Source organism: Eptesicus fuscus, chromosome 13, assembly GCF_027574615.1.
Source record: "Eptesicus fuscus isolate TK198812 chromosome 13, DD_ASM_mEF_20220401, whole genome shotgun sequence".
Lineage (NCBI taxonomy): Eukaryota > Metazoa > Chordata > Mammalia > Chiroptera > Vespertilionidae > Eptesicus > Eptesicus fuscus.
This window is the reverse complement of record NC_072485.1, coordinates 56,004,266-56,023,886: the sequence shown is the minus strand read 5'-3', so window position 1 is coordinate 56,023,886 and position 19,621 is coordinate 56,004,266. Positions and strand designations below refer to the sequence as shown.

General features: G+C 50.4%; 1 protein-coding gene across 2 annotated transcripts in view; it reads right to left on the bottom strand.

The window, feature by feature from the left end:
• The window catches only part of NAV2 (neuron navigator 2), a 367,959-nt gene that overhangs the window by 48,004 nt on the left and 300,334 nt on the right, over positions 1-19,621 (bottom strand). For both annotated transcript variants that reach the window (XM_008148978.3, XM_008148980.2), the window contains exons 13-19: positions 13,418-13,709; positions 11,970-12,672; positions 8,931-9,389; positions 8,241-8,306; positions 6,808-6,852; positions 4,435-4,595; positions 2,662-2,850 (exon numbers count right to left, since the gene is read on the bottom strand). In XM_008148978.3, coding sequence (XP_008147200.2) covers positions 2,662-2,850; positions 4,435-4,595; positions 6,808-6,852; positions 8,241-8,306; positions 8,931-9,389; positions 11,970-12,672; positions 13,418-13,709 — 1,915 coding nt within the window. The remainder of the gene's footprint in view (positions 1-2,661; positions 2,851-4,434; positions 4,596-6,807; positions 6,853-8,240; positions 8,307-8,930; positions 9,390-11,969; positions 12,673-13,417; positions 13,710-19,621) is intronic.

Sequence of the window (19,621 nt, the reverse complement as noted above, 5' to 3'; positions counted from 1 at the left end):
AATAAACAAAAGAAAAAACATAGATATAGAGAACAAACTGATGGTTGCCAGGGGGAAAGAGAGGTTGGAGGGCTGGGTGAAATGGGGAAAGGGTTAAGATGTACAAATTGACAGTTACATCTGGTCACGGAATGTGACGTACAGTATGGGGAATATCTATAATAATAATAAAAGCATAATATGCTAATTAGACCAGACAGCCAAATGACCTTCTGGATGAAGCTGCTACAATGGGGGCTGAGGCAGAGGTGGTAAGGGGTGATCAGGCAGGCAGGCAAGCAGTTAGGGGCAATCAGGCAGGCAGGCAGAGTGGTTAGGGGCTATCAGGCAGGCAGGCAGGTGAGCAGTTAGGAGCCAGTGGTCCCGGATTGCAAGAGGGATACCGGATTGTGAGAGGGTGCCGGGACAACCCCCCTCCCCCCCATGCACAAATTTTGTGCACCAGGCTTCTAGTAATCAATAATATTGTAATGGAGGGGAACACTTTGTAAGTTATATAAATGTTTAACCACTATGTGGTACACCTGAAACTAATATTGAATGTCAACAAATTAAAAATAAATTCTAAAAAAGAGATATAAAGAAAAAAAACACCATTTAATTGTACAAGTCTTATTTTTTTTTAACAACCGTGGAAGAGATAAAATCAACCTGATGCCAAATTTCCCAAAAGACAAAAATGTTATGTGTTTATAGTACATCAACAGCAGTTTCTACCTCTTCCCCACAACTTTGATTTTCCCCTCTGCATTCAGTTCCACGTCACCATGAATCATGAGATTTACAAAAGTCTAGACACTGCTCGTGGGCAAGCACCCATTGTCAATGCCACTTTGCCATGCAGATATCCCACAGTTGTGCTGTCTGACTCCAGATGGAATACATAAAAGCGATCTGATGAGGATGCCGTAATGGTCCTGGACCTTTATGAGGCGAAGTGTGCTTGTTTGGACAAGTTACGGTGCTGCACACGGTTCACTCAGGTACACACACGGCAGAGAAGATGAATACAGCGCAGGGCACTCCACCTGCGAGTCGTCATCAGGAGGGCTGCGGATGCTCTGTGGCCATGTGTGGCCAGCACACCCACTATAACTGGAGTTCAAGACAAACTGCCTACTCCTACACCTTACGGTCAACATATCCTCCAGTCTTGCTGCTCTGAGTGGTTACAGCATTCATTTCTAGCTCTTAAATCCAGCAAAACCCTCTCAGCCCCCCATCCTCTGTTCTGGTAGGTTCCCATATATGATTTACAGACTTGCACCTGCTCAGTGAATGTCCCTGGATGCAAACGATACATAAATGAGGGTGGATACATAAATGAGAGTGGAGAGAATTAAGTTGCTAAAGGGATTAACAGGGGACAACTGTTCTGTAACTAAACTCTTTAAAATTTTTGTAAAAAAGTACCCCAGGCAAAGCAGAAGCCAACATCTTGCATTTCCCTCTTGACCTGTTTAGGGATTTCTGAAACAATTAGAGGTTTGTTTGTGCTTTCCTACCAAGAGGATGCTAGGCACATGGCCCCACTCTCAGGGGAACTGGGAGCAGAGGGAAGTGCCTATGGCTCTCCTCCCAGATTATGTTCTGTCACTGGCCAAACTAAAAAGGGCACAACCAGAGACACAGCCCTCTGCTGGGGCTGGACTGCCAGCTGCCAGGACACTGGTGCGGAAGCCGAGTCTACAGGCTGTGATGTGCAATAACATCATTGGGTTAACATTTGTGTATATCATTTCATTAATCTCATAATCCTTTGGGCTGAGTACTATTAGTACTCCCACGTTATCAGTGAAAAAACAGAGGCAAAGAGAGGTGAAGTAATTGCCCAAGATCATACACCTAATAAATAGTGAAACTGGAATTCAAACCCTGGTAGTCTACTACACACTCTTAACCATTCATTAGTCAGTGAGTCCTGCCTCCAGTGTCCAACCAGTTCACCCTGGGGGAGCTTTGGGGGAGTGGGTGATGTCCCCCCAAAGCATTTTGACTGCTGTTTCCCTAACTCACACCTTGACTGAAGGAACAAAGGGAAAGAGATAGAAACTGAGCTAGGAAGATGGCTGACAAAGTTGCCCACAGTATTTTAATCTTAAAATTCTGATTTAAATGATTTTAAAATAGAAATCTAATCCAAAATATTCCCACTTAGCAAGCAAAGAATGAAAAGGGCATCACTGAATGCAATAAACTTGAACCACTGATGCCTGAATAACAAAGCAGAAAATTCTTGAGAGCAGCAGAGAGGCATGGCTGCCCGGAGCCCCCCAAAGTCATAAGGGGACATCAGCACAGGGAAACAAAACTCTCCAGGAATGCGCTCCTCCAAGTTGGGGAGCCAGTGGCTGAACCTCAAGATGAGGGTGCATGCCAAGAAGCTATGTATGGCCCATGTCCAAGAACGAGAAACCTAGAGCAAAACTCAGTCAGCTCTAAGGTTCACAGGGATTTTTTTTTAGTAGGATCTCCCCTAAAGTCCTGAGAGGTCAATTAAGAGTCAGACCCTACTATTCAGTTCTCCAGCTTGACCACCCAGTAAGTGGAGGAGTTGGAAGCACTCACAGGTGGACTCTCAGGTCAACGAAATGAACCTGACATAGAGGAGAATTAACTATACACCCCCTAACCTGGGAGATGGCCAGTTTCCTTGCTTACCTTCTTCAAACCCATCCCGGAAGGAGCCCGAGCGGCTCATGGTTCTGCTCTTCTCATCCAGGGACATGGAGCTATTCCGGAAGCGGCTGTCGGTGTACGGGTCATACTGCCCATCGGCATTGGAGAGGCTGTGGGTCCTCAGCATGGTCGGGTTGGACAAGCTCATCTGGGTGACAGTGGTGGGACTCGCTGGAACAAAAGGAATAGAATCAAAAGGTTGGGAATTCATGTCTCTGTTCAAATCCTGGACGGGGATGAAGAGGAGACTGCTCGCTATCAGCCATATACATCCCTGCCAACTTCTCTCTCTTGTCTATTTTCTAAAGGTGGTCACATCAGCATTTGAGTTATACACCGAGAGCTAAAAATAAGGGAGGGGAGGTGGGTCAGTTCCAAAGCAGGGCTCTGGGCCTCAGCTTTCCAACTTGGCACGTTCAGACAGGCTCGTGTCACCTTCCAGGCATGAGCTAATTACTCCCTGGGCTCATCAGAACAATTCTCTCCAAAGCCCAAAGCCCGAAATAGCCCCACCGGGCTTTTGATCAGATGGGAAACATTTGTGCGTGACAAGAAACTCCTGCCCCAAAGAGTTACGGCTGGGAAAGAACAATATGAACACGGGTCTCGTCGCCTCGGATGGGGAACACTGAATAAGGGAGCCTCAAGAACTTCGGTGCAGCGGCGGCACATTTACCTTAGCCGAAGCTAGCTTTCTTACTAAAATCCAGTCATTTTAGTAACGTCCAATATTTCAGAAGTATCCCTTCAGTTAACTGAAAATGCAGAGTTAAATCAGACTTGATTCCAAGCCACACCTGTCCTTAAACACTGAGTTTATTGCTCACAATACTCAGGAAAGGCACGGCGGCCTCTCTGAGGAAGGAGACAGGACTGGGAAAGGTCCCCCGTCCCTCCCATCAGCCTTCCAAGGCTCAGCTCCCATCCTGCCCCCTTCATGCGACCTTCCCTGTAATTCCCGCCAGGACTGACCTTTCCTTTTCCTAACTGTAAATGATACTTGCTACCTGATCATATTCAGTTTCTACACGGTTTCCTATAAACAGAATCCCCTGACTTGTCAGCAGGGACCGTTACACACATTCCTTTCCTTTCCCCACTGTGCCCATCAAAGCATTATGACAGGAGTGGGCACTTCCAAGAATACTTGTTCAATCAAAACATGATTTTTATCTCTAGCTTAAGAAAGCATGAGGATGACCAAACTTGGGACATGCTCTATCTACAACCTACTTCTTTTAAAAAAAAATATATATTTTCATTGATTTCAGAGAGGAAGGGAGAGGAAGAGAAATAGAAACATCAATGATGAGAGAGAATCATTGATCGGCTGCCTCCTGCACGCCCCACACAGGGGATCGAGCCCACAACCCGGGCACGTGGCCTTGACCGGAATCGAACATGGGACCCGTCAGTCCCCAGGCCGACGCTCTATCCACCGAGCCAAACTGGCTAGGGCTACAACCTACTTCTTTAGGTCTTAGAAATAAGGTACATTTTTCTCAAGAATGGGATGGTTAGCTCCAACTCTATCAACCACAGAAAGACTATTACAGATTAGAGTATCGGAAACTTTTCCATTTCCTCTAGTTCCTTTGCTGTCAATCTCCTGTAATCAAACTGCATTGCAGAGGGCTGACCAGATCCCAAAGGGGATGAAACCACATGTCTATGACCAACAGATCTCTTCCAAGCACAAGCTGACCTCTGCCCCAGGGAGCCGATCAACACAGCTAATGACAAGCAGCTACTCACCAAGCTGAGAGAAGTTGAACCTCGTTCCGGAGGGAGAAGTGACGCTGGAGCCAGAGGAGAAAGGGGAATTGGCAGCCGTGTCCTGCAGGCCTCCTGCAGAGTGGGACCGTAACCATTCTTTTGCGTCTTCTTGTGTGCGGAGCTGGGAGGTGGGGGTGTACCTGGACAGACAGAAATCAGGCTGGATTAACTATGAATGACGCTTCTAGAAAATGAACTCCGGGGAGCTGACGATGAACACATATCCAAAGTTGATGTTAAAAAAAGTCCGATCACTATATATCCCGAAACCTACCAAGTGTTTTGCTACTTGGCTGCCTTTGGGGAAAATTGTAATTCCTGTCAGTTTGGAGGGAACACATAAAGGGAGCAAGGCCGGTGAACGCTCAGAAGAGCCGTCACGGGGCGTATCTGTAACATGTTGATTCACGACAGTGTCATGTCCAAGCCCCCACCCTGACGGCACCGAAGCAACCAAACAAGCTGTGGTTCGAGCTTGGAGGATTTTAGTTAGAGAGCTCAGGGCATCAGCCTTCTGGAGCACACACAGGTGGCCATGAATCACGGCACATCAGAAACCAGACACGAAAAAGTGTGAGAGGACAGTGATGCCACTGCAATCTAGCATCAACACGTCTTCACAAAGGAACCCAAGTCGTTGGGTTTCACACAGGGGAGGGGCTGCAGAGGTCCCTCGGTCCCCCTCCTCATTGACGTCTTTGGTAATAGTTTATCGGATGTCTCCAATGGGCTGAGTGCCTTCATAGATGTGATCTAAATCACAGAATTTCTAAATCACGCGAGTGGCCACAGAAACCTTAGATTTACAAACGGATTGCCATGGGGTAGCTACTGATTACGTCAACCTCGGGATTCTTTTGGCTTAAGAAAGGAGTTGTAGGTGTGTTGGGGTTGGATGTGTGTGTATGGAGGGAGGGAACTGGAAAGGGAAAGTCAGAGTGGGAGGGAATATAAAATGTGTCTTCCTTCATGCTTTCACTCTAGTTGATGGACATGTAACTTTCTAGGTCCCATCACTTGCTTGTAGACAGCCTGCCACATATCCCTATTCCAATTTTTTAAAAAACAAATTTTAGAAAGCTACATAATTTTCACAGGATAGGTCTGCTCCAGAAAGAAATATATCCAGCATTTTGAAATGTCAATATTTAGGGAGGTTAGTTTCCTCTTGGGGCAACAGTGGTGCATCAAATCCAACTCATATTAAAAGTGGCCGAAATGCAAGCATCTAACATGGTTGCCAACCATCAGCCCTCCCCAGCATGATGCACACTGTTAGGTACAAAAGGCCTGGCCAGCTCCCCTTTCTCAGGCCACACTGGTGAACTCCCTCCCACAGGATGTCTGCTGGGGGATTTTCCAACACTGTGGTTTTTAGATTCGTAGAATTGGCTTTACTCGGAGCTCCTATTGAAAGGAAGCATTGATACCTACCTCACATTACTGTTCAAAATGCTCTCAGCCTTACGAGCTACAGGTTATCAACTACAGACAGACATGACAGTGCTGAAACATTTCATCTCACGTTCCATTTTTTTGCAAAAGCACGTAATGCTCAGTGCAGAGTGAAGCTGATGCTACATAGAAGGAGGCATTTAGAGAGCAGGAGAAATGACAGCTGCAACCACGAGATGTTGAGACCACGGAGCAGGCGTGAGAACTGAAGTTCCTCCGATTGGCAGAGGGAAGTAGATGGTGGGAGCCATGGTGACTTATAGCATCTTGTTTTACCAGGACTAGCATCCAACTGAGCCCAAGCCATGACTTCCAATGAACGAGAGGACATTACTTCCTCATAGTCTTCTCCTTCTTTTCACCAAAAGCTGATCACACCGATGTCTTGCTGGGCACCGGAAACTGACGCGAATTTTGATTATTATTCAGACGCGTGCAAAGTATCTGTCCTTAGCAATTTTCTATGGGCCGAAAGCTGAATATTTTTAAGTTTGGGGGTGATATTTCCTTCCTCCTTGGCTCGCGTCCTGGCTAACAAATCAACATGCTACAAGTCATGCCCTTTGTCTCGGAAGGCAGCCCGTGAACTGCATGGCCATGGTGACATGCTCAACGATTAAAACCCATGGCCCCGAAAGCAGCAGTAACTGCTCTCTGGGCTTCACAGGATGTTGTTCATGACACGGTCTCACCACATTAAGCCCCAAAAAGCACAGCCTCTGCTCAAGCAAATAAACCAACGAATGGACAGATGAGAATGAGAGGGTGTGAGGGCAGTGTTCGTCCAAGGTCTGACTGCGGTGGCCAAAGCGGGGACCCCAGCCCAGCCCGAACCCCCACCAGCCAAGCCCCAAAGCCACACCACATGGCATGGATGCAAGGAGGAAACACAGATACCTGAGTCCTTTCTTAGGCAAAGTGTTCCTATCAAGGTGCGGGTCACTGTAGGAAAGTTAAAACAAAAAAGAGAACTTCAGAGGAGCACAGGAAAAGCAGGCGGTGTGAGGCGGGAAAGGCTGAGACGGGGCTGAGACCTGGGGAAAGAGACTCACTTCACCAGAGGCGCGCTCCCTTCTCCAGCTGGCCATGCAGCACCTCCACGGGAAACCAAAGAACCCCAGCCCTGGCCTGCGCTGACCCAGTGCACACCTTACCCCGGGAGGCCTGAGGCACTGAACCCCACAGGTTCAAAGCCACACTCGGGGGCTGCCGCACCTTGAAGCAGAGCCCGTGCCTTCCGCCGCCCCGTCGCCCATCTCTGCACCATCACCACTGCTTCGTGGAGAAAGAGATGCCAGCTTCTCTGCGCCCCTAACTCGGGGCCACGCCCAGTGCCACCGGCAGTGACTTCAGGGAGAGAAGGGACGTGTAGGAGGGTTTCAAGAGGCCTGCCGTCTGCATATTTGGAATTCACTCATGAATTCCAGGTCCCTCTCAGTTCCTGCAGTCCTTATTGGACGTAGCTAGGAGCTGAGCCCTGGGCCCGAGTCGGGCGTGTTACAACTAGCTGGCTGATAAAGTCAAGGCATTCAGATTTCCAAAGAACCAGGGTTTAAAGGCTCGGTCTGTGAGTCTGACAACAACAGAGTTTTTGCTGTTGATGGGGTGAAGAGGGTTTTCATTAATTTTTTTTTTCCTAGCACAAAACAACATCTGTTTGTTATGTTTGGCTAAGCCATGGCTCCCCCACAAATTTCAAGTCAATATCCATCTCTGAGGCCCACCCACAGGGCAGTTGGGGGCAAACAAGCCTCTTCATTTATAAAGTCTCCACGCACCGCATACTCTTTTTCATTATCGTTACAGGAAATGGGCACAGGGAACATAGCAGCCTGCAAAACAGACGGAGCCAAACTGCAGCAAAGGACTTGGAAAGGGAGAAGAGCCAGCTGCGTGGGGAGCAGGGGGAGCCAGGGGAGCGAGGGGGTGGGAGACAAAGGTGAGGGCCAAGCTGCACGGTGGGTGGTAGATCATTTCTGGGCTTGGAGGGAAGGGGAGGGGAGGGGAGGGAGGAGGGAAGGGTGGGAAGCAGGAACATGCCACAGGAAGGCTGAGATGCAAGTGAGAGCTTCTGCTGCCCCAGTTCAAGTGCAGGTTTGCGGTTCCCTCCCAAGCTGGGAAGGGAGGGGCCAGCCCAGCCCGCCTCTCCGGGCTTCAGTGGACAGCGGAACAGACCCTCACTGGCATGTCCGGGGGTCACGTACTACACCGGAGCCACGAGCACAAGCGGAAGCCTCAGGCCAACAGCCTCACACAAAACGTCTGGCTCGACACAGAGGGGCAGAGGAACCTGGAGGCTCGGTGGGGTCCCGGGCCTGTGATGTCATTACCTGTCCTGTTTCCTGGGCAAAGTACTTCTGCAGAACTTAGGGCTAGCGGCAGGGGAGGAGAGAGGGCTAGAAGTCCAGGCAGATAGAAAACAAGAGAAGGAACATTAGATTGGAAGAAAGGGGAGGAGTCGTCATATACCGTGATTTTTCTCATTCCCAGGGAGACAATGGACACACCACCACGGCCGCGAGACCCACTGCTCTGGGGGTGCTTCTGGTTTCCTGATCTCCTCTCACTGGCCAGGAGCCCTTCAGTAGGAGGGTGTCTGCCATGAGGACCACGAAATCGAGCCCACTGCCTAAAGAACATCCTGCCACACAGCCCCCGTGGCTGCAGCCGGCCACCCACTCTGCCTACACAATTACAGCGGGAGGAAAAAGAACAAACAGAATAAAATGGAAGGATTTCAGAGGTGGAATGCCATTTCAAATGGATGCATTACATCTGCCCCCGAGAGACTTCCAGTGGCTCCAAGCACTGAGAATAACCACAATGAAAAAGATAACAGGAAGCAGAGCTGAGTTTAATTCTACCCCAAACTGGCTTTCCTACAGGAAGACATCAGTGATAAGAAAGAGAGCCATCTCCCAGGCAAAGGGGGATTACCACTTGGATTCCTAACACAATCCTTTGCCTCCTGAAAGGGTGTCTTTCTGAGAGATACAGGCAGCCAGACGCACACCACCAACCTTTCAGACAGTGTGGTCTTCACACTGTTGGTTCGCACAAAGGGAGCCAGGGAGTCGTCCTTAGAGGAGGCGAGGAGGCCCGAGGAGGAGTTGTGGCTCGGCCCCCCTCCACTGCTGAGGGAGATGTCGATGGACTCACAGCTGGTGTGCAGGCTGCTGACGGACTGGAAGCCCTTGCTAACTGCCGAGGAGCTGCTGGCGTTGGTGCCCCAGGTGAGGCTGTTGGAGGGGCCTGAGTGGGCTGAGCTGGGGCTGGAGGCTAGCGGAGACTGGTTGATGTCCACATTCTTACTGTAGAGAGGACTGCTGCTCCCGCTGCTCAGGGCGCCGCTGCCCGAGGGGGACTCTAAGTTCCCTGGCTGGGTCAGGGTGGCATGAGGATTGGAGATGACCACCAAATTTTTCATGTTTTCAGCTGTGGCCATGGGCACTTGCTTGCTAGGCTTCCCACCAAAGAGTCTGTGAAGAGACAAAGGGTTGTTTGGGTTGAACACCCAGAGCCAAGGGGCTGCGAGCTTTTAGAGTCGGGGGCACGGGGACAGGAGCCTGGGAGTCCCTGGGGGAGGGCACAGTCGTTTCTACTGAAATGGCTCCAGGCATCCAGGGGACAGGGCACCTGGGCTCGGTGCTTCACACGGTTCTAGCCTCCAGTTCTCCGCTGCAGCTGAGACCCTGGGGGATAGTGTTCTACAGGACTATGCATGCTCATCCAAGATCTCGCTTCCCTTTCTTTCCCAGAGTAGCTAGAAAACTGCCCCGGCCCGGGGAAACTTCTAGAAGGAAAAGAGCTGCCTTCATCATCTTTGCACCCATGACCCCTGGACAGTTTAACTCCAGGGATTCGGCCGATTTGATCTCTAAGCACAACATGCAGAGTCAAGAACCTGAGTCTAGATCTGGATGGGGCCTGGGGCAAGCATCTCCACAGGCAAGCCCAGCCTGAAGGAGGTGCTCTGAGGGCCGGAGCGCCAGCCCTGCCCACTGATGTACACAGAAACCTTGCCGAGTTCGCAGGGCGCCAGACCAGACTCTCAGTGTGAACTGTGTCTCTGCGACAGACACACAGAAATGCCATCCTATGTCACCCCCTGCTGGTGACCAAAAAAGTGCTGTTAGAACACAGGCAATGGCACACACGTCTCCCTCTTCCATTGGCGGAGGGATACCTGGTAGAGGGGCAGAGTTGCTTTAAGTCAGGGGGACGCTACACGCTCCAGTAACGCAAGTAATTCCATCCACTCAAACTCTGCCTTTCCCCACGCTCCTCAGTGCTGTGAGTTTGATCTCCGTTTTCTCCAAACAGTCCTTACAAATCTCAACTATTGTGAAAACAAACAACCGACCGGCCATATAACCAGCCCTCACTACCCTATCTAGTGACCGATGAGAAACACTTGGGCCTGGTGACCATCAGAGAATGAAATATCCGACTGCAGAATCCTGGCTTTAGGATGCTTACACTCTTCCAGCAACGGGGACCTCATTATGTCAAGGCGTGGCTTCATCCCAGTGCCAAGCACTTCCAACCAGAAAACCAAAATCGGATCCATCTTCTTCACTTTTGCTCATTGCTCCTGACCCTGCTCTGTGTAATGACACAGAAAAATGCCGTGTTTTCCTTGAAGAGTTAATCACGCTCCACCTAAGGCCTACCTTCTCCAAACCAAGGCACAGTGAGAGCACTGCAAGCACCTTCAGGAATTAGTCAACAATGAAATGGCCGGGCATTGGCTGAAAGGTGTTCTATGTCGAACCCAAGAAGCTGCGTGCATTTTCAAGCATTCTTTTACACTAGCCTAAGGGTCTAGTAAAATGCCTTTGTAGTCACTAAAGGAAATCTATAATACCAAAGAGCGAATATTACATAGAATACTCGAGGCAAGAAGCAGAGAAAAATTTCATTTACAAGGCAATCTGTTAAAAGAACAAAGAGCAGCCCAATAGGACCTTCCCCTGAAAAAAAAAAAAAGTAATCATTACTGAAATTCTAATAATCAAGTCTAGACAAAGAACTGAGCTGCCTCATTATACCTTTCATGTGGAATGCTGCTTCTGAAGTCTCTTCAAACATTCCGATCCATCCCCAAATATGTACATGTGCACATCGTTTTTGTTTTTTTCACTGCTCGGTTTTCTGTCCTTGAGACTTACTCTTTCCTATGACAAGAAATTCCCTGGGAAAGTAGAATAAGCCCTGTCCTATGCATATGCTGTTTGAGGATGGTCCAGTGGACATGGATATTATAACGAGATACTACGAACAGGCAAAAACCACACACATTTAAAAGAAAGTGTAAGAAAAAACAGCATATCATATTTTCATGTAAAAATTTCCATCCAGTGTGGAAATGTGAGAAAATGTATTTTTCCTATTGCCTTAAAAGGCAATAGGAAACCAATTTCTCCTTTTCAGAAACACTTCTGCTTTAAGAAGCTTTTTTTTTTTTTTTTTAAGGAAACTAAAATTTCAGAGACTAATGCGGAATTATGCATGCAGTTATAAATAAGTATGCGGAGAATGTTGAACTATTTGAGTAAAGGATCTGGCCAAGATCACTGTCTAGCATAATGATGAGGAATCTCAGCCATAGAATTAACAATACAAGAAAAATAATTTTCTGTTTCCCTGAGCTACTCATCCAGATCTGGACGGTAGCTAATTTTTATTGAGTACTTACTATGGTCCAGTACTGCTACACAAGATTAATCTCCACAAGAACTCTCAGGTGGGTATCAGTATCCCCATTTTACAGATGAGAAAACTGAGGCATAACTGCTAAGAAAGCTTACGTGGCGGCTAATTAAGGTGAATCCAAGATCTGAACCCAGGATGACTGATTGCAGAGGCTTATGATTTTTAACCTAACATGGAAAAATAACTGACTGCAAAACTGCTGGAAGCATCTGACCAAACAACTTTATCCGAGGACTGATAAAGTGGAGAAAACAGAGGCTGCTTTAACTGAGAAACGGGAAATTATGAATCCAGGACACCATTCCATATATTACAGTTCTGCTCAGCGCCACTTCCCCACCTACCTGCGGAGCGTGGGAGAGGCCACATCGGGATACTTGGCACCCGGCTGGAGAGTGGCCTGAGCCGCACTGGGCACAGGCTGGGCTGCTGGGTTCACCTTCACTGAGTTACAGGAAGCCACGCTCTCGTTGTCGGACGAGATGCCTTTCTCTTTGTCCGTCTGGTTGACCAGACCCGGCAGAGAGCTGCCCAGGGCCGTTTTGCAAGGCTCCCTCAGCTTGGGCACCGGCAGGCCTGCGGACTTGCTGCTGATGTTGGAATCTATGCTGCTGGTACTAGACCTGTTCCCAGCCCCATTGCGGCTGGTGGACTTACTGGGCCGCGGCAGACTCCGGTACTGCAAGTTTGTCCGGGAGCTGAGGGACAGGTACCCGTCGTCCTGGTTCTGAGCCCCGTCCATGCTCGTCTTTCGGCCAGTGGACCGACCCACAAGCGCCGATGACTTTGGGATTTTGCCCAGCGTGGCTGACCTGCTGGTGACGGTGGCCCCGCTGGCTGTGATCATGGCCAGACCGGCGGCTGAGCCACTCTGCTTCTTGAACCCAAAGCTGTTGGCATTGGCAGTGGGCGTCCTGGCGCTGCCGGGGAGGGGCTTTTTGGATTCGTCCCCACTGCTGCGGCCGGCGTCGGATGGGGAGCGCTTCACCTGGGAGGCTTTAGGAGAGAGCCTTCCTTTCTCGGACACCTTCGCATCGTCTGTTTTTCCTGAGAGAGAAATCGGCAAAGTTAACCTGCAAACCGAGAAGCCAGCTCATCAGCTCAGTTTGTTTAAAATCCTGCCCTTCTCCAAAGAACCGGCTCACTTTCCCCTCGGGGAGAGCAGCGCCTTGGGAGGCAGAAGACAGCTTTTTATAAAGACAATCTAGTCTACGACTGTCACTGTGAGCCTTTTAGGAGATGTCAAAGATTCTACTCACTTGCAAAGCAGTCTGAATTTACCCAGAGCAAAGCAAAGCCAGCCAATCACCGCTGTGTCTGGGGAAGAGACCCTGACTTTTACTGACCTTTCTCCCTCTGTCCATTAAAACGATGTTCTTAACCCTTTCAGGAGGCACCCTTGACTTCCTGCAAAAAACACTTCCCCCGTTTACACACACCCTTCAATCATGGAAAATATCAACTCCACATACCAACAGTTTATAAACACTTGACCGTGTGCCCTTGAGGGTTAGCTCCTACCCAGCACACAATAACACCCGTTCACTACGGCCTCAGCCGTGAAACCATCTGCAGACGTTAGCCCTCACACTCACATATTTCCATCTAGAAAGAGGAAGAGCTGTGAACCTGCTTGAAAGCGGATTATTAGCAGAGTCGACACCCTGAGAACAAATACCTGAGCATTTACGGGGACTTAAAACCACACACACAATTCCTTGCTAGAGTGACTGCGGTTTTGGTTTTCAAACTGACACCTGTGGATGCAAGACAGCGTCTGCCTCTCACTCACCGGTTCCTGGGGTCTTGAGCATGCCCGCCGGGGCAGCCGGCTTCGTCCTCGGCATGGTGATGCCCACCTGAGCGGTCATGCCTCGCCGCCACGAGCCCGTCTGGGAGATGACGGGGTTCTTCTTGCCCGACGTGCTTTTGTCAGACTCATCAGACACGTCCGAGGGATTCCGCCGCCACTTGGACCCCGGCTCCATCTTTATGCCGCTGTCTGACCCTCCGTCGGACTTCTTGACATCATCGCCGGACCAGAGGGAGTTCCTCTCCACCTGCGAGTGCTTCTCCGCGTCCGTCTGTGGATGAGACTCCGAGTTAGTCCCTCCCAAACCCCAGGTTAGAGAGACCCTCACCACAGAGCAAAAATGACAATACACAGGACGAATTAAGGGGGAAATAACAACCCCTTGAAAATGATCGGGTCTTGGTACTCTGGTTGGTTATCTTATTAGAAAGCCTGATTTTGGGGGTCCAAGGAAAGTCAAGAATCTAAATGTCCTACAGGGATGTGAGGAAGGAGAGTAAAAGGGGCCAGAAGAACACGAGGGAAAGAGCCCCGTAGAGAGCCGTGAGCAGACGGAGATGTGGCGAGAATTCAGCCACCAACTCTGCCACTTGGCGACAGACCTCCTCTAATTTGGGCAGCCTGATCTCCAGCCAGCATCCAGCCTCCTGGCTGTTTCCCTTTGTTCTGCCGGCTCCCTATCACTCCACTGGCAGCGAGATCTTTGAAGCTAGCGCAGCGCCTGCCTGCCTAACACTCCTAGCCAGTGAGCGAGCAGGCGAGGGTGGCTGCTCCTTCCACAGGGAGGGAGAGGGGCTGAGAGGAAACACATCCTCCAAAGCCATTCCCCGCAAGCTCACAGCCAGCGGTGCCTGCTCCTACCCCAGCTCCGTGTCTGTGCCCCATCGCCTTGCTCCTCCTGTGGGGTTCTGTTCAGACCGGGGGTATAATTCGCCAGCTTTCTTTGGAAGAGCCCTGACCTGCTGGCCATGGAACCCCGGAGGGGACAGAAGTGTGATGTTAACGATTCACCGATTCACCGTGTGAAAAGGCAGGAGCTAACCGGATCACCTTGGGGGCCTCCCTCAGGGTGGGGCCAGGCCAAGGAGATGCCAGTGGGAGAAGCCATGCAGAGAATGGGGGGACGGGAGGTCAGCCACCCTTTAGGGGGGCCATACTAAGACAGAAGTCCCATAGAGTGGGCACCATCAGCAAGGTAGGAAATCAAAATGATCACCTGGCCAGAATCTGGCCTAATGCCTGTGATCCAAGAGTACACCTTCCTCCACAAAATACACCGGCTGGGTGGGATAAAGTCTAAATACAGACGAGCGGCCCACGCTCAATCGTCTCTCTGTCGCCACCACGGTCTCTCTCTCTCTCAACCCCTTCACCCCTATGAATTCCACTCATCCACGACAGCCACGTGACGAGTGCGTTCGGTCATTCCTCAACATGTACTGAGTTCCTGCTGCTGGGTACCAGGCACCAGAGCATGAGGAGGGCAAAAACCTCCCCACCTGTGGGGAGCCCGTCACCCCGCTGTGGCGAGGGACAGAGGGAGACTTCCCGCCCTGAGCACAGAGCAGGAGCTCCCTGGAGGCTGGGTGAGCAAATGCGCGAACAGGCGAGCGCGGGCCTTCCAAGCCACAGCGCATTGTAACAAAATGATGTCATCTGACCCCGGCGACTACCTGGTCCAACAGGGTAAGTAGGTAAGGAGTGTTGTCTTCACCTCAGTGTTATAGATCGTGGAAGCAAAAGCTCTGCCCGCCCTGTCCCGCCCACCACAGCCCGTGCTCCTTCCTCGGAACAATTCCAGGATATCCATTCAACCGGGATCTCTCAGTGCCCACTCCTTGCAGGTACCGCGCAGGGCCCGAGGATCTGTGGGTAAGACTGGCTCCACACTCCTGGAGTTTACAATCCATTGGAAGAGGCAGAGATTGCACTAATAAATACAAGTAAATAACTAGTTGTGAGTTATGAAGGCCGTTATAAGGATAAGGTGTCTAAGAGAGAAATATACTAGTAAGCATTGTCGGAATTTAGATTCAGATAGTGGAGAGAGTGTTCAGGTAAGGCCTTTTTGAAGAAGTGCCCTAAAGAATGAAAAGAAACTTGCTATGAGAAGAGTTTAAGGAAGAGTTTAGAGCGTGACATGTGAGGGAAGAGCTTGAGCAAAGGCCCTGGGCATGAAAGTGTGGCTTGGGAAGCATTCACCCAAAATGTTTGCCAGGGGCCACTACCTGCCAGGCAAGCTCTGGGGCACTGGGGATACTATAATGAACAAGGTCAAGTACAAATCATTGCTGTCTTATTCAGATACATATTCACACTTTTCAGTACACTCTAAGACAGGGGTCCTCAAACTTTTTAAACAGGGGGCCAGTTCACTGTCCCTCAGACCGTTGGAGGGCCGGACTATAGTTTAAAAAAAAACTATGAACAAATTCCTATGCACACTGCACATATCTTATTTTGAAGTAAAAAAACAAAACGGCAAAAACACCCGCATGTGGTCCGCGGGCCGTAGTTTGAGGACGCCTGCTCTAAGAGGTACCGAAAACTTAGCATGTACCACATCCTGGGGTTCTGCATTTGTTCTTTTAATATTCACTCCTATGCCTTATTTCCCCTAATAAAATTGTAGCAGTAACAGTAACAACACGTTTTATTAAGCACGTACTATGTGTTAGGCACTGGGCTAAGGTGTCATTTAATTTAATCCTCACCAAAAATCTCCGAGGAAGTTACAGTTCAGTCTCAATCTGATATGAGAAAATTGAGGCACAGAGTGGAAAAGTGTCCAGGGTGACATAGTGAGGAAGTGGAGGTGCAAGGATTCCACAGAGTTCACGTCTATGCCACGCTGCCTTCCTGGAGAAGAAGCCCAAGGACATGAGGCATTTCTGCTTGCCCAGCGGCTCCTAACACAATGCCAGCACCCAGTGGATCCTCCTCTTTCCATACTGGCTGGCTGGTTGTTGCCCAGCTCCAAGCCCCGAGAAGCTCCAGCCTAGCCTCTCGGGTGGGACCCCCCAGAACCCCGATTCCACCAGTGGCACAGAGAGTGCTCGTAGTCCCCCCTCTGGAAAGAACGATCACCCCATCACCACACCCTCACAACTCGGCCCAGGCGGCAGCCTCCCCAGCGCTGCTCTGCACAGTGGGCTTCTGCCTGGGACGCTGCTGCCTTCAAGTTCGTATCTGCTTAGCAAGCCCTCCCTGAGCCATACGCCAGACCGTCTGGTGGCTCCACTAGGGATCAAAAGATGAAACGGTCCCAGCCTTTCTGTTCCCAGGGCTTCCAACACAAGCCAGCTGTATCCCCACTCCCACTCCCAATCCCGCCCCCAACCTCTCGATGCTTTTGTCAGCTGTTCCCATCTCAAATGGCACCTAATGTTGGAAGGGTTTCCCTATTGCCCCTACCTGGAAGTCCATTTAGTCACTCAACATCCACGAGGGAAGATGGGGAAACAGCCATACAGGAGAGGGGTGAGGCCTGAAGCCTGGAGAGTTCGTGACCGAGGGCCCACAGAGGGGAGGCCGATCCTCAGACTGACAGGGTGGAACCAAGGTGGGGCTGAGCAGTGAGGGGATGGGGGGCAGGGCACGATGTGGGGGGAGCATGTGGCCTGGAGTCAGACAGACTTCAGGTTCAAGGACTGGATGCTGCCATTCCTTTGCTGTGTGTGACCCTGGAGGAGGTGGTTTACCTTCCCCAAGATCATTACCTTGCATATAAAATGGGGGACCAGTAATCCAGAAGAAAGTAAGAAAGAAACAAGGTCACTCTGAGCAGCTACCGAGAACCAGGCACCGAGCCAGGGAGGTCAGGTAAAGCGTTTCCGGGGCACCCCCACGCTCACCCTGCAGGATGGATCTATTTCCTGTCATTTCATGGACGAGGAGGCGGAGGCTTGGAGAGGTTGGTTAGCTTGTCCAGGGATGTCCACACTTTTTCCCTGACCCACAACCTGGTCTGGCTGCCCAGCTCTCCTGGAGGAATTCAGTCAAGAGGCTGTGGCACCTCGGCGGGGGAGTGTCTGCCCAGGCGCTGAGAAGCAGCGCACGATGCCCGAGGCGGATACCTGGGCACGGGTGCCTCAGCAGTGCACGCTCAGGGCTCAACATCCTCAGGAAAAGTCACTTAGACAGGGCCTCCATCCACAAGGATCGCTCCTCCCCACACGCCTCCTGCTCTTCCAGCAGCTAAATGAGGCCACTCTCAGGCTTTCCAGACCACACGTCCTGTTCCTTAGATGTCCTTCCTTTTAGCTATTCCTCCGAGGCTTTCGAACCTGAAAACCTAGGCAGGGAACCTGCTTTCCCGGCGACACGCTGAGCCGCTTCTCCCTGACTCTCCCCGCCTTGCCTGGGACACGGTGCTGCCCGTCCACCCAGGGAACCAGGATGTGCGGAACCAGGATGTGCGGAACCAGACTGAGCCCTGGGGAAGGACGGCCAGGCACCTCTGCCCGCTGCCTGCTGCTGATGGGGAGGAGTAATGGCCCTTCGCATCCCCCAAGTGGTGCAGAGAGGACGGGGGAGGCTGCATCAACACGGATTCAAATATTTGGAGATGCTCCCTGGACAGGAACAAAGAGGTACTACTAAAAACCCACTTACAGAGAGCATCGCCATAGGAACTTAGTAACTATTGGTGCAAGTCGGTGTCTTATTCCAATCCCTACTTGCGTGGATTTTATTTAAATATTTCAAACGCAGGTCCTTTTATAGCAAAAACAACCCAGTGGATAGTAAACCCTTTAAGTCCCCTGTAATTAACTCTCTGGTCGTGATCAAGGGACATGTGTTTTTGAACCTGCTCTGATGTGACGTGAGCTCGATGAAAACAAAGAGCCGGTCAAAGAGGAGGGGCCTGGCATGAACCGGATTCAAGTGCAGCCGACAGGAAAGCATTGGCAGGTCCCAGATGCTCACTCTGTGTCGCTGTGGAAAGTAGATTCCACCCCGGCTTTGTGCGGAGGGAACACAGACCGGAAGCTTCCTCCAACAGTGTTTTGTTGCTTAGTGTGCGCCTTAGGAGCAAGCCTGTTCCTAGCTGGCGAGTAATTAAAAGAGAAACTACTGATTTACTGATCCTCGATGCCTCCCTCCCTCCCTCACGCCCCTCCTCTCCGCCTCCCTCCCTCTCTCCTCTCAAGTATCTCTCATAGCCTGCCTGCCCCCTGAATGCAGACACCCAGGGATCAATTCCTTTGTTCCCCATTTTAGTATCTAAGGATGCATGGAAGCGGTTGCCATTTATGTTACGTATGTTATGAAATTAGGATGAATAGCAGATAAAAAATTGGTGTCCACAAGGAAGGGAGAACCGGAGGACACTGTGAGGTTTGGCAAGTGGAGGCGGGAGGGACACAGGGTGCCCAGGAGCTGGTAACATGTCTAATTACTGACTGAACAGTGATCACACTGGGCAGTGTGACTTAGGTTTTTTTTGTTTTTTTTTAGGTATAAGATTCATATACTGATGTTCCAAATCTTAAGTATACAGCTTGAATAAATTTTATCAGCTTAACTTATATAACTACCACCCAGAAATCAAGCTACAGAAAGAACATCATCAGCACCCCCAAATCTTTGTGCCTCTTTCATCTGGATAGTTTTTTCTCCTCTAACAACTACTACAACCCATCCTCCCTCTCCAACAATAATTAGTAATTCTGGCTAAAATAAAAACTCAAGAAGTCACAGGCAAACTACTTAGAGGCTCCACCTAATACATGTCATCAGGCAGTGATCACTCATTTCTGTGGGGCCGAATGACTCCCACACTCTGACATACCCGCAAAGAAAAGACGCCTTTGAGAGCAAAGAGATACCAAAGCAGTCCCGATCTGTACAGAGTGAGAAACGCCAAGAAAGAAAGCAGATGAGGAAGGGAGTGAACAGACACTGAAGGGAGTGAGCGGAGGGGGCAGGTCAGCTCTGCCCTCCCAAGGTCCCTCTGGGAGACTCTGTCCGGATCAGACCTTCCATGGGTTCACCAGAGGCAGCGGCTGCACGGGTGAGGGGACCCATCATGGGAAAGATTACAGCCCCCATATGCCAGTGCCATGACTGACCAGACCTTGTGCTGCTCAGACTCAACTTGGGGACCAGGCGTGAGGATGGCACTTGGCTTTGCACTAGTGAAATGGGCTGACTAGGCTCAAACCCTCCCTCCGACCATGG